Here is a 14,361-nt window from a genome sequence, read left to right as displayed (position 1 = left end):
AGACTTCCAACCTAATGGTGAATAGAACTGTAGAACTGACGAGAGTGGGAATCCCTGGAAAAGCTTTCAGACTTTGACTATTATGTTAGCTGCAGGATTTTCTAGGATGGCCTTTATTATGTTGATGTCATTTCCTCCTATTTCTAGCTTGAGTGTTTTTATCATGAAAGAGTGTAGAATCTTGTCAAATGCTTTGTCTGCATCCACAGGGATGCTCGTGTTGTTTTCATACGTTGAACCATTCTTGGATTCCTGGAATAAAGCCCACTTGGTCATGGTGTATAATCCTTTTAATGTGCTGTTCAATTTGGACTCCTAGTACCACCTTCACCTTCTCTGTATTGTTCCAATTTTAGTATACATGCTGCCAGAGTAAGGACTCCTGTGGCTTTTTAAAATGTGGCATAATGTACTCTGAATTCCATAATGTACTTTACATTTCAGTGCAATTACTGAATTACTCGTTACCAAATGAGTAAATGCCTTAAAGAGCAAGAATTATTTTCCATGCTTGAAACGCTGATAGAAATTATGAGATGCTTACTAGTTCATCTCATTGCTTCCTTTGCAGAAATGGCATCACCTCCTACATAATATACTTCAGCTGTAATGTCGGAAAGCGACTGCTTCTTTGGAAGGTGCTCTGCAACAATGCGACCCATAGAAATCATCCCGATTTGCAGGTTCTAGGAAACCCCATGAAACTTGCTTACAAATATACCCAAATGGTTTAAAATACTAAGAGTATGAGTAAGATGTACCGGGAATTCCGTTCTTCTCGAACTACGAAATCAGTAATTCAACCTTTAAGGTTCTTAAAACACAGCCCCTCCCGCTGGTAATGTGCGGAGTGTGTGGAGCATAGCGGTGGATTCATTTTTTTCTGCCTGAGTAGAGATCCAAACATAAACGCCAGATACTTGGGACCACGAAGGACACAATTCTTTGGAGTAAAGTTTCAGGGACCACACAACTGTTGTCAGCTAACAACAGCTACGGGGATTTTCTGCTTCTGTATCACAACTCATCGGACTTGTTGGGATTGGCCCAGAGGGAGGAAAAGAAAAATGTACATTTCACTTATTTAACAGGTGTTTACAATACCTAGGGATGTGTCAACTTCCGGGAAGTCTCCTGCCAAATGCGGCCCAGACAGGGGACAAACGAAGAAGAGAATCTCTCCACAGGGCGCGGGTACCAGAAAAAAGCTGGAGGAGGAAACACCGAAGCCCCCAAACGAGAAAAAGCCAGCACCAGCTAACGTCCTCTCAGATTCTACGCCTGCGCCCTGAGCGACGCTACGATACCCGTGACGGCGCATGCTCCCTGAGCTGCACGCCCCCCACCCCCCGCACGCGCATCGGCGCCTGCGCAGCGAGGGTTTCGCCTCGCCCGACTCCACTCCTGCCGGGTTAGGGCGTTGTTGGCTTTTAGGGCGTGGGGTCGGGCGCGTTGTGGCACCAGCTGTGTGGTACTTGCCAGTTACCCGGTAGGCGTTGCTCTGGCCTAGAATGAAAGGTGAATTCACAGACTTTTTAATGCAGTGTGTTTTGAGACGCTCGGACGCCTCCGTCTCTCCTGCTGCGGCCCTCCGAGAGCGCTCTGGAAAGCTGTTCATGGGGGAATTTTAATCTTGTTTGGAAGCAGCCCCGCCCAGGACTTCTTTTTATCTAAATATCCAGGAGGTGTCGGACACCTCAGAAATACTCCTTATTTGTATTCCATAGGAAGCTGAATTATAAAGTTGGGTAATACTTTGAAGAAAGGAAAGAAGAAAGGAAAACTCAGCGCGCGCGCACGCACACACACATACACGTGTTTACCTATACACAGAATAATTTCGAAGAATGGACCAGCAACTGCTAACTGATTACCTCAGGGGACAAGAGACTGGGTGGGTGAAGGACACCGGCAAGAGAAATGTTTTTGGTTTTTTGTTTGTTTGCATCCCCTGAAATTGCTCAGTGTGCATGTATCTTTTTTTTTTTTTTAATGTTTGAGTATTTCCTTGACTCTTCTATCAAAATGTAGACACAAAGTTGGAAGTTTAAGAAGTCTGAGTAGAAATCAGTAAACTGGTTAGAATTATATGCACATGTTAAGATAAAACGTCTTGTGTAAACCACCAAGTCTTCCTGTATAGTTCTGGACAGAGATCTTTTGGGGGTTGGGGCCAGGGGGATATAGGAAAAGAGGAACCCGGTACTTTCGGAAAATTATTGGCATTAGTGGCATACAGGAAACATATCTTTATCATCTCAATTGTTTTATGTTCCCTTTGGATTTGACAAATTTAAAAGGTAAATTCTAGTGGGAACTCACTAAATATAGACTTTTGATGTTTATTTTTGTAAAGGAAATTGAACGGGTGTGACTGGCAGGGTTGAGATCTGAAGTTCCTCTTCTAGATAAGGAAAATTTCTCTTAGCGAGTAATCTCCAGACTGATTATAGTATACCCCTGCCCCCAACCTTGCAAGATAATTTCATGCTTCCTCCTCTAAGGGAGGTCATGAGGAAAAAAACTAGTCAATTGGGCATAAGAGGATTTGCAGGCAAGAGGCCCATAATGAAAGACATCTCATACCTCTCATTCCCTGGGTCAATAACCCCTTCAGTTTCATTCATCAGTGAGTAGTTAGTGGATCTAGAGCATAGGAATTCGGCACCAGAGATTGGGAGTCTCAAAAAGTAGGAAGTGGGAACTCAAAGGCCACAGGTTTATAATGTTGCTTCTTAGTTTGCCTTGTTTTTAAGTAGGAAGCCAAAAGTTGAACTCCCAAATAAGATGTTTCAGGAATAGTGTTTCTTAAGTAATTCCCAATGTCAGTACATGGACAAAGAAATAAATGAAGCCTAGAAGGCATCAATCAGACTGAACAATGAACAGCACCTGGAAATAGGAATTCCCCACAGAGGAGAATAACCACATCACAAAAGAGCATACTTAGTAAAATTTATTTTTTTTAAAAAAGAAAACAATAATTTATGCCCTTGGCAAAATAAAGGATCTTGTCAATATAAATGTTTCTTAGAAAACATATGAAAAGATAATATAACATATATATATATATATCAATAAATCAATATTAGCCTTACAGAAAAAGCAATGATTCCATAAAAATGATAAGTGAGGATCTTTCTGGCCCTTACACCACAGTATTTTGGGAAGGTCCTATGATTCCTCCTTTTTTTTTTTTTTTTCTTATAGATGTGCCCTCATTTTAAGAAATCCTAATGTACACACATCTAAATTTAGAAAGTTCATTGATTACCTTTAAATCAATAATTCTACTTATTTACGTATGTATGTATGTAATACACTCCATGTGGGGCTGAAACTCATGATCCCAAGATCAGGAGTCACGTGCTGAGCCAGCCAGGTGCCCTGTACAATCAATAATTCTTTTAAAAAATCAACAAGAAAGTTTCTGTAAGGGATCCTTCAAATTAGAAAATTTTCCTACCGTGTTTAAAATATAATTAACAAAATATATATGTCCCCAACTTCTTTCGTTTATAGTTCTATTGCATAAAGCAAGGTATACCTGAAGTGAAGCAGTAACAGAGTTGGGCCTCAGACCTGACTGGAAAGAGTGTGATCTTACTTATAGCATGAGGAAATGTTTGGGGGCACAAATTCTCTCAATCTTTTATTTCTCTCATCATGAGCTTTTTTTACTTTTCTTGTCTCTACCACTTTCTGGTAAATTTTGCTCACCTAGTACTCTCAGGGAAAAAGGAGGAAGTCATACAGGAGGGGGCAGATTCCTGAATTAGTGAGTCACTCCAGCAGAGCAAAGTGAGAGGAGATTCTGGGATTCGGTGTGTGTACGTGGACATAGTTGGGGGAAAGCAGGAGCAATTCTGAACCCTTGATCTGCTTTTGAGGCCCCTCTCCCAGTAGGGGCATCTGATTCCTCTTTAGGAATAGCAACGCCCAGTCCAGCCCTCCCCGGGTGGGACACATACTCAAGAGAATGGACTTGGGCCTATTTGTCACACTCCTCCTGGCTCCCTTCAGCACAATGGTAGTGCAGCTCACAAAACTCCTGGATCCGGCTACAGGCCTCCAGCATCATCACTTTGGGGACTGTGATTACCACTCGGAAGAAATTCGGGTACTCGAAGCACTGCAGAAATAAGAGCCTGTTATTTTTGTAGCAATTGAATCTGGTACTAAACCTCCCTAAAATGATCAGGGTCCTAATCAGCAGGAAGCAGTGATGTCATTGACTCAGAGCTGTCAGTTTGCTCAGTTCCACCATGGAAGGTGAAATGAAATGGGGTCACTTATGTCAGGGGGTTTTAAAACAGACCCAGGAGGTTATTAAGGAGATGGACTTTAGGCACCTCTTCACTGGTGAATCCATGAACTTTTGAACTGGGCCAAACCACCAATCTTACAAGGACTCAGCCAGAATTCTTATTTACTCCTTCCTGCAACTTGTTGTAGTAAGTGTCTTTGCTCAGTGATAGCCTTAGTAACAAATTATATTCAGCCAAGATTAGTTTTCGGCCACCAATCAAAATTCTATAAACAATAAATACAAGCATTTCCTTTTGTCTTTTTTGTTTTGTTTTGTTTTTGTAAAAACCCTTGACTTTTGTTCCGGGGGGATGGGGAGGGTGGGGAGTGGGAGGACACTATTTGGATTGCTGTCTAAATCTGTGTTCCCCGAATTCCAATTCTGAGACACCAAATAAATGTTTTTGTTTTATTTTGGTTCTGCTTCTTTTCTCAGTTGACACCATCATTGAGGTGCTAAGTCTATCACAGTTAATTTGTCTTGAAAGGGACTTGTGGGACAGGCTCGTCTCCCCTCACCTAAAATGTTCCACCACAACTTTTCTCCCCAGTACAGATGGGATAATGATGGGGGAGAAACACATCTTAAATCGAGGCCATGAGACACATCAGTTTAAATCTTATCAAATGAGAATACACTTTGTTGGGGCCAAAAAAAAAAAAAAAATCAGGTTAAAGACCAGCTCAGGGAGAGCTCCTGAGGTTCTAGAAACAGTTGAGAATGTCCTGAGAGACACACAAGCACTCACCATTGCTGGGAGGCAGTGGACTGATTGCTCAGCAACTAACCGCTCTGTGAACTCCACATCATTCTCAAATTCTGGGAAATGTTCCATCTCAATTCCAACCTATACCAATAACAGGGAGAGGCAAATTTATCAGAAGGAGGGAAAACAGACCAACTCCCTATGCTAGAAATTAAGGTAGGGACTGCTCTACAAAGTATCTTGGAACTCCACTACTGAAAACTAAGAGTTCTAACACTTATGAGGTCATGGAATTTTTCATAGGGAAGAGAGAATTCTATTTATATTAATATTTAAGTTTTTTGAAGAGTTCCTTCCTGGATGATGATAAATGAGAGCTGCAAACAGAATGCCAGTATTTCTCTAAAAAGCATTACAGGCCAAGCAATTCTTGACTGCATGGAACAATCCCACCTATTGCAAGATACTTGGTATCCCCAGTCCACGAAATGCCAAGAGCATCCCCCACAGCTGCCATAAGGCATTCTGCAAACAAACAAAACTCCCATATACTCCCAAACACCCCTAGGGAACCAGTATCATTCCTAGTTGAAAAGTACAGTGGTGTGGAAAGCCTCTTATTTGTGTCTTTTCTTTTTCTTATTTGTATCTTCTATCTTCCCTGTATCTACCCATAAAATGATTTTCTGAATCAAGGAATTAAGCAGTCATTTTAAAGGGTGTTTTGTTGTTGTTGTTGTTGTTTAACATGTTAGTGGGCAATTCAGAATAAGGAATTCCTAAACTGCCTGGCCCGGCAGCTCAGTTGGTTGTCTTTGTGAGTGCTGCAGACTGGCTTGTTTGCCCTATACCAACTACCTGTCACCCACATACTCACCATGAGGTACATGGCCCCGGAAGGACGGACTGGCTGGAGTCCAGGGATGGCAGCCAATGCCCCATAGCAAAGATCAGCATTGGACTGTAACAGGAGGCAGAAAGATATCAAGGGACAAAATTTAAGTGAAAGAAAACCAAGTCATTAAAAGTAGAGCCCACACCGAAGGCAGGGAACCTAAGTTTGCTCTGTTGGCATAAAGGGTCAACAGGAAAAAGTCTTATCCCCGGAAGCTTTCAACCAGGAGCTGAGTGAGGTGCCAGAAATGAGAGAAATGCCAGGGTGGCGGGTTACACTGATGGCACCTCCTGATTTGGAAACCCCGTAATGGAACACTGCTCCAGAAATGAGGACCCATTAGCCCTAATTCCACAGGTGACTTTCCCTGACTGCCAGAGTGGAAGGCGACGGGCTGCACTTACCTTCAGGAGGCTCAGGGTGTTTTGGTAGAACTCCTGAGGGGTGCGATGCAGGATGCTTTTCAGAGCTCCCTGGACAATGGTACAGGGTCCCAGGATCCGCTGACTCAGCTTCACCAGCCCATCTCGGATCTAAAGTGCCCCGGCAAACAGATTATTTAGCCTTCCTTAAGCATTCCAGCTTTGGGGATTCTTGTTCTAACCATTCTTTTCATCAGGTTTTACATCTCTGAAGAAGCGATGGTGCTTAGTGGCATTCTTGGATTAGACTGCTTGGGTTTTAGCCCAGCTCTGTCACATACCTCCTGTATGACTCTGGGCAAATGATACAATGTCTTAGTGCCTCACTTTTCTCAGCCATAAAAGGTAGATGATACTAATCCTGGCCTCATCGGGTTGCTGGGAGGATTAAATTAAAATGATGTATTTTGAACACCGGCACATAAGCCTGCAAATAACACTCGGGATCATTACTGCTATTGTTTCCTTTTTTGTGGCCTGAAAACTAGAAGTGGATGGAACTTCTTCACAGAGCCAGGTACAGGAAAACTGAGTTTTTGGAAAGGAATAACTAGTACCCTCTTTACCAGCATTTTTCTAGGCACCCAGAACTACAGGACCAAGGAGAAGGAAAATAAAAAAACCACTACAACAACAAAAAAATCACCTCCTAACCACTATGCGTGCAAAGTAAATGTATACATATATACTAAATTAGAAGTACCATTTCACCAAATTGTTCTTACCTCGTTGCCAAAAATGTCTCTTCGGTCATGAATGAGGATCCAACCCAACCTCCAGCCAGGAACTAGCCAGCGCTTGGCCAGACCTCCACAGGACAGGATGGGCACGTTGCTGCTGAGGCTGGCCAGAGGCTCAAATGTGGAATCCGAAAACACCTGAGGAGAGGAGATGCTTGTTAGAGTTGTCTCCTGGCTTACTTTCCTCCAGATCCCATGCCTCCCACCCTTTACTTTGTATAACTAGGGACGGGGCCTTGGATTCCTGGGCTCATCCTACCCCAAAGCATGAATGGGAGCCCAAGAGGCTTCAAAGGAGACTGTCCAAAGATATTTAACCTGGTGTCTGGATTAAAGGAAGCCTACAATGAGGACACTGACCCCCCACCCGGGAATATGTATATGTATAACTCAATGAAGCTTGCTCTAGGGAATGAATGCCTGTTGGGATTAGAAATCTAAAAGTAAAATTGGGGCCCACAACTGTTTGTCTGAAATTCCAGGGCCCATATTTGTTGCAGAATGCAGAATTTTTTGGATTTTGGAGTTGTTATGTAGCACATGTATCATATATTACATAACGCCCCGAAGGCAGTCGGGAACAGCACTCCTAATCAAGCAGATTAACATTTCTGTCCCTTTCTGTACATTTTTGACAAAAATATATAGATCTGTAAGTGAGATACATCAAAAATCTTCAAAAACTTTGTATCAGGTCAAGTCAGGTTTTTCCACCAAATGAATTTCAAAAATCTTCAGATTTTCAGCTTTTTGGACTTTGGAAAATTGGCTAAGGTGTCGTAGATCTATATGTATGCTTTTTTAAGGTGGGGGGAGGAGGGGTAGTGGGAGAGGGAAAGAGACCATCTCAAGCAGGCTCCACACCCAATGTGGAACCTGACACAGGACTCCATCTCACAGAACTGAGATCACGACTTGAGCTAAAATCAAGAGTCAGGTGCTTAACCGACGGAGCCACCCAGACACCCCAATCTATGTATACTTTTAAGAGTGCAGGGTTACTGATTTGCTGTACTGAAGTGATTAGCAATTATAGAATTACTTCTGGTTATTCTAGATGCTAAAGGTCTCATGAAATAATTTGGAATTGAGATTATTGTAGTGATATATCCTGCCCAAGACTTACCATGTCTCCATAGATCTCATCAGCTAAGATGGGTACGCACTGCCTTGCAGCCACTGAAAAGAAGAGAAATGGGCTGAAATCATTTACTGTGAGTTGCCTTAGCAATTAATATTCACCTGGACTTGTTTTATTTTGCATTCCATGTTTGTGTGTTTTGTTTTCCTCTTTAAGAACTATATACTCTTCTTATACTCTTCTAGGATACAGAGCCTAAATTTTCCATTTAATCAACTGGATATTTCAAACCCTCTCTTCCGCATATGGGAATGGTGCAGGGGCAAGTGTTGCCTTTTTCCCCTTGTAGACAAGTCCTACCTTTCCAGTGGCATGTTATTCACTGGGAAACCCCATGGAGCTCCCCCATTTCCATCCTCAGCTTAGAATGGACTCTTTTCTCATTCCAGAAAACAGATAAAGGATTCCATCCCCATATCTGCTCCTGTCAAATGAAGTCTGATGGACTTACCAGCCAGAATTTTCTGGAGATGACTTCTACTGAACACTGACCCACAGGGGTTTGATGGATTGTTAACGATGAGACAAGCTGTCTTTTCATCAATCAAAGATTCCAGTTGTTTCAAGTCGATTTCCCAAGACTTCTCTGGCTAGGGAGGAAGAAAGGGTGAGACCAAAATGATTCTGAAAAATTTAGGGGTAACATTCACCTAACACTGTCTTCTAAATAAAATGTGTTTGTGGCCTCCACCACCCACTTCCAGATCTTTCTGTGCTAAGATAATTGTCATATATTATTATGACATAATAATTGAGCACTTGGGTCTAAAATTAAAAAGTTGTTTACCAATAAATTGTAGAGTTTGACCTCAATTCCCATCGATTCAGCCAAAGTCCTGTAGAGAGAGAAACCAGGTCTCGGAACTAGGATGTTTTGTCCTGGGTTGGCCAACACAGCTAAACAAAGTTCAATAGCCTGACTGCAGCCACTAGTCAGAATGACATCCTGAAAACAAATAAAAGGCTCACTTTGTTAGGAGTTCCAACAGCAATAGAAGAAAAGAGATTATCCAATGGGTGAGTGGCAAGCAATAATAAACTTACTTTTACAAGTTCCAAGTGAAGTAGTAAAGGACTATACTAAGCCAAAATTAAAAGAAATTAATGTTTATGTATATCCATATCTAAATGTTGAAAATGTTGACCACTTAAAAGACGTAAATTACTTGGGGCGCCTGGGTGGCTCTGTTGTTTAAGCATCTGGCTCTTGATTTCAGCTCAGGTCATGATCTCGGGGTCATGGACTCGAGCCCCAAGTCAGGCTCCACACTCAGCAGAGAGTCTGCTTGAGATTCTCTCTTTTCCTCTTCCTCTGCCCCTCCCTGCTCTTTCTCTCTCTCTCTAAACCAAATAAATAAATCTTTTTTAAAAAAAAAAAAAAAAAAAAGGAAGTAAATGACTTTAAAAAGGACATAGCAGCTGTGACTCAGCAGATTTCCATGAGAGATCATTTTGACCTTGGACTTTTTCACTTGGCTAGTTATTTTGACCAGAAATTTAAAGCCTGACTCTTCTCTGAAATAAAGACTGAGGGCACCTCTTATGTTAAGAAATATCAACCACACAGAGTAGACAATAGAGGGAGAGGGACATTTAAACTTGGCACTGCCATCAATTTGATATGCCATAGTACCTTGATCTTCCCAAATGAGTGGACTTCAGGTGAATGAGGGAAGCTACAAATTTAAGAAAAGATCCTATTGGTAAAATTTTTAAAAATGTTACTTATTTGGTGTTCATGAATTATTGTTTTTTAATGAACTTTTGTGAAGAATCAAATGTAGGGGGACCTCGGAGTCCTTTGAGGCTCCTTAAGACAGGAGACCACATAAGTTGTATGCTACATCATCATCATATTGTAATGACATTAAATATAATCATGGATTAGGGGATGCCTGGGTGGCACAGGCAGTTAAGCATCTGCCTTAGGCTCAGGTCATGATCTCAGGGTCCTGGGATCAAGCCCTGCATCAGGCTCCCTGCTCAGCAAGGAGTCTGCTTCTCCCTCTCCCTCTGCCTGCCACTCCCCCTGTTTGTGCTTGCTTGCTCTCTCGCTCTCTCTCTCTCTCTCTCTCTGACAAATAAATAAATAAAATATTTAAATATATATATATATATAACCATGGATTGGCAGCTTCACTCTATGAGAAGTCCTCAAATTGCCAAAGGGAAATTCTCCACACCTTTTTCCCCCCTGAAACCCTCTTTCCTTGTGGGACAGAAACAAGGAAGAAGATACAGATTGTCTAATACTGCTTCAGAGCTGATACATTGTCTAAGACTTACCTTAGCTTCCAGGGGTGCCTCAGGCCGGTGGTAGTAAGAAGCAATCTCCTCCCGACTGGATAAGTAGCCTGAAAGTGTAGAAGGGAGAAGCTGACCACTATGCCTGAGAGCCAAGAGAGCTTCCTGTGACCTTCTACTCCTGCTTAGAGTACGTGCTATTCAGGTTAGCTCTCAGCCACCACAGAGAAAGGAGATTGACTTTATGTTTTACATTTTTATAATAAGCTGAAATGTATGGGGGCTCCTGGGTGGCTCAGTCAGTTAAGCATCTGCCTTCGTCTCAGGTCATGATCCCAAAGTCCTGGGACTGAGCACCACATCAGGCTTCCTGCTTAGCGGGTAGTCTGCTTCTCCCTCTCCCTCTGCCTTGCTCCTGTTCTCTCTCTCTTTGTCTCAGTGTCTCTCTCTCTCTCTCAAATAAATAAATAAAATCTTAAGAAAAAAAAAGCTCAAATGTATGATTAATAACAAGGAGAACTCTCCAAACTATAAAATACTCTGCACCATCTTGGTTACTGTGATTATGTTTTATTTTTCATTTAAAAAAAAGAAAGCAGGATTCAGATTATTTCTAAATCCCTTCCAGGCACTATATTTTTTGAAAAGTTATAATCAATGCATTCAATACACTGGGTCCCTTTTAAGTTTTTTAGATCATATGATATACCTATTTGTGGTTTTGCACAATATTTTTCTTTTACATTCTATTCTTGAACAATATTTCCAAATGTTGGCTTACAAACATGAAGTAGAGTTACCATCATATAAATTATCTTTTACACAACTGCTTTCCATAAAGATTCCACCTCCAATCAGAAAGTCCAGATGCACTATTTCATAATGTTCCACTTAATAAAAATAAATGTCCTGAAGTTATACAAATCAGCACTTCCTTAAGTATTCATAAGGAAAAGCATTTCTTAGATATACATTATGATCTGTATTTCTTTTGGCATGAAATGTTCATATCCTTTGAATATCTGTCACATGGAGAATTGGTTCTGGTTTTTCAGGTTGAATCAGTTCCCTAATACTTTGGGAATAAAAGTTATAAACTTGTTTTATAATCACATTTTGGTCTTTTTTTTTTTTTAGATTTTATTTATTTATTTGACAGAGAGAGAGAGAGTGATCACAAGTAGACAGAGAGGCAGGCAGAGAGAGGAGAAACAGGCTCCCTGCTGAGCAGAAAGCCCAAAATAGGGCTCGAGCCAGGACCCTGAGATCATGACCTGAGCCAAAGGCAGGGGTTTAACTGACTGAGCCACCCAGGCTCCCCCTTTTTTAATTTTTGTTGTATGAAACTTTATAAAGTGTAAAAAACAAACCTAAAAGTTTTGTCCCTCAGACCTCTCTGAAGTATTTTTAAAATTCTATTTTATGGGGCGCCTGGGTGGCTCAGTAGGTTAAAGCCTCTGCCTTCAGCTCAGGTCATGATCCCAGAGTCATGGGATTAAGCCCTGCATTGGGCTCTCTGCTCCGCAAGGAGTCTGCTTCCCTCTCTCTCTGCCTGCCTCTCTGTCTACTTGTGATCTCTCTGTCAAATAAATAAATAAAATTTTTAAAAATAAATAAATAAAATAAAATAAAATTCTATTTTAGTGGGGCACCTGGGTGGCTCAGTCGGTTAAGCCTCTGCCTTTGGCTCAGATCATGACCCCAGGGTCCTAGGATTGAACCCCACATCAGGCTCTCTGCTCAGCAAGGAGCCTGCTTCTCTCTGTCCCTCTACCTGCTGCTCCCCTGCTTCTGTTCTCTTTCTGTCAAATAAATAAAAATAAAATCTTTTAAAAAATTCTATTTTAGCATGAAACTGGATTTGTATTCTACATTAGAAATATGTAATTATGGCTTGGCTCTGTGACAACATGGATGGACTCTAGAGGGTATTAGGTCAAATGAAATAAGGCAGACTGAGAAAGACAAATTCACTTACATGTCAAATAGAAAAAGCAAACAAATGAACGAACGAACAAAAAAACAAAAAAGCTAAATCACACCTATAAATACAGAGAACGAACTGATGGCTGCCACAGGGAGACGGGCTGAGGATGGGCAAAAATGGGTGAATGGGACAAGGGGATCCAGTTAGGAAATGAGTAAGTTACGAGGATAAAAGGCACAGCACAGGGAATACAAGTCAATGATACTGTAATGCGGTACATGGAGACAGACGGTCGCTACGCTGTGGTGAGCACAGCATGACATACAGAGATGTTGAATCACTATGTTGAACACCTGAAACTAAGGTAACATTGTATGTCAACTGTATTCAAATAAAAAATAAAAATAATTTTAGAAAAGAATATGTTGCTTGGTGCACATAATAGAGAGATGTGCAACACTGAAATAAAGCCAAAGGATCACTGATTTTATTACAATGCTTGATGTGGAAATGTTTAATAGATGGAGACGGTTAAACATAAATAAGAATAGGAATGGTTAAAATGGGTGAAGAGGTCAACTGTATGGTGACGGACAGTAACCAGACTTGTGGTAGTGATCACTTTGTAGTATATAAAGTTATTCTATTATACAGCTGTACATCTGAAACATATTTTAAAACACCTACATAGGAATATTTCTTTCTGTCAGAAAGAACCTTCTCATCTTCAGGAGGAAAACCCCTTCTTTATATTCTAGTTTGTTTTTATCTCTTTCACCCGAGACATTTAAAACTGCATTTGAATGTGGTTAGAACTCTAGCTAAAATAATCGTCATATGTATGGAGAAGGGGAAATAAAGCCAAGAAGCTATTTGCATATGCATTAAGTAAATTAATGTAGGACCTGGAGGGTTCAGTAAGCAAGCAGCCACAATGACACCCAGGGCCTTCCTATTAGAATTAGCAATGATAGGATGGGAGTGCTATCTGAGAAAGAAGGAAGCTTAGAAAGGAGGGCTCCACATGCCAGAGGAAGCCAGGAAAGAAGGTGGACTTTGCTGGCTGTGTTTAAGCATTCTGAGATCGCCTTCCCCAAATCCAAATGACCACTGCATTTTAGCCTTTCCTTGGGAACTGTGCATCAAGGAAGCAAGGAGAACCGCTAGAAATTTATTCCTAATAGAAGGGCACTAAAGATTTGGAAGCCACTGGTTCGAGTCTCAGGAGAAGCTTACCAATGGAGGGGGCATAGCCGTTATATTTCCCCGAGTCCAGGGCATCTTTCATGGCTTGGGTAACTTCAGGGTCTGTAGGCAGGTTTCCAAACACAGTAGGGTCCCCTTTTCATGAGAGAAAAGAAAGAGCCACAAAGATGTTACTTTTCCATGCCCAGTGCTCAGACTCCCCCTCTACTCCCATCTTCTCCAACGAGCTGTAAGGATGGCGGTAAGAACAACAGTGATCGCCCCTCACCCAAGAGCCCCCAACTCACCAATCGACAGAGCAATCATGGTTTTGTCTGGATTTGGCTTCACCTTCATGCTGTCCACGATGGCCCGGATGGGATTGAAAGTTTTGTTGGACATGTCTGAAGGCCTCACTGACCATCTGGCCTTCCTGCCTTTCCTTTTTTCTGGTAAGGAGCCTCTCCCACCAATGTTGACATGCATATCCAGAACGGAGGGGAGGCTGCTGTTGCCATTCATCTGAATCACATATGGGTCCATCACTCGTGGAGCCTATGGGAAAAAGGAGGTCCCTGTGACTCTACCAACAGAGCACCATCCTGAGGGGCCATATTTTGACCTACAAATCAGGGTGATTTCACTAAGCATCTCTTTTCAAACTGCCTTCTTTCGCCAAATTTCTCATGCTTTCTTGTGAATGAGGGGAATTTTAAGACCTTCTGCTGAGATAGAAGACAAAGCAAGAACCCACTGTATAACATTAGCAAAGACCGTTCCATTGAATACTTA

General features: G+C 41.7%; 1 protein-coding gene across 1 annotated transcript; it reads right to left on the bottom strand.

The window, feature by feature from the left end:
• Window positions 1–3,490: 3,490 nt before the first annotated feature.
• Window positions 3,491–14,112, bottom strand: LOC111153007 (tyrosine aminotransferase). Its single transcript, XM_022511809.1, has 11 exons — window positions 13,878–14,112; window positions 13,621–13,725; window positions 10,500–10,567; window positions 9,001–9,159; window positions 8,665–8,803; window positions 8,199–8,251; window positions 7,058–7,210; window positions 6,315–6,443; window positions 5,893–5,976; window positions 5,058–5,156; window positions 3,491–4,132 (listed from the first exon to the last, which is right to left on the bottom strand). Exons 1-11 carry the CDS (start codon window positions 14,110–14,112, stop codon window positions 3,992–3,994), a joined length of 1,365 nt encoding a protein of 454 aa, XP_022367517.1. The 3' UTR covers window positions 3,491–3,991.
• Between the last annotated feature and the right edge of the window lie 249 nt (window positions 14,113–14,361).

Source organism: Enhydra lutris, unplaced genomic scaffold (assembly GCF_002288905.1).
Source record: "Enhydra lutris kenyoni isolate GAN:26980312 unplaced genomic scaffold, ASM228890v2 scaffoldscaffold30, whole genome shotgun sequence".
Taxonomy (NCBI): Eukaryota; Metazoa; Chordata; class Mammalia; order Carnivora; family Mustelidae; genus Enhydra; species Enhydra lutris.
The sequence above is the reverse complement of the archived record's forward strand: the minus strand, read 5'-3'. Positions and strand labels throughout refer to the sequence as shown.

Coding starts and splice junctions, on each gene's coding strand:
- LOC111153007 (XM_022511809.1), bottom strand. CDS start 14,112: ATGGACCCATATGTGATTCAGATGAATGGCAACAGCAGCCTCCCCTCC. Junction 9,160..10,499: donor AGGCACCCCTGGAAGCTAAG/GTAAGTCTTAGA, acceptor ATTTGTTTTCAG/GATGTCATTCTGACTAGTGG. Junction 4,133..5,057: donor TCCACTGCCTCCCAGCAATG/GTGAGTGCTTGT, acceptor TTATTTCTGCAG/TGCTTCGAGTACCCGAATTT.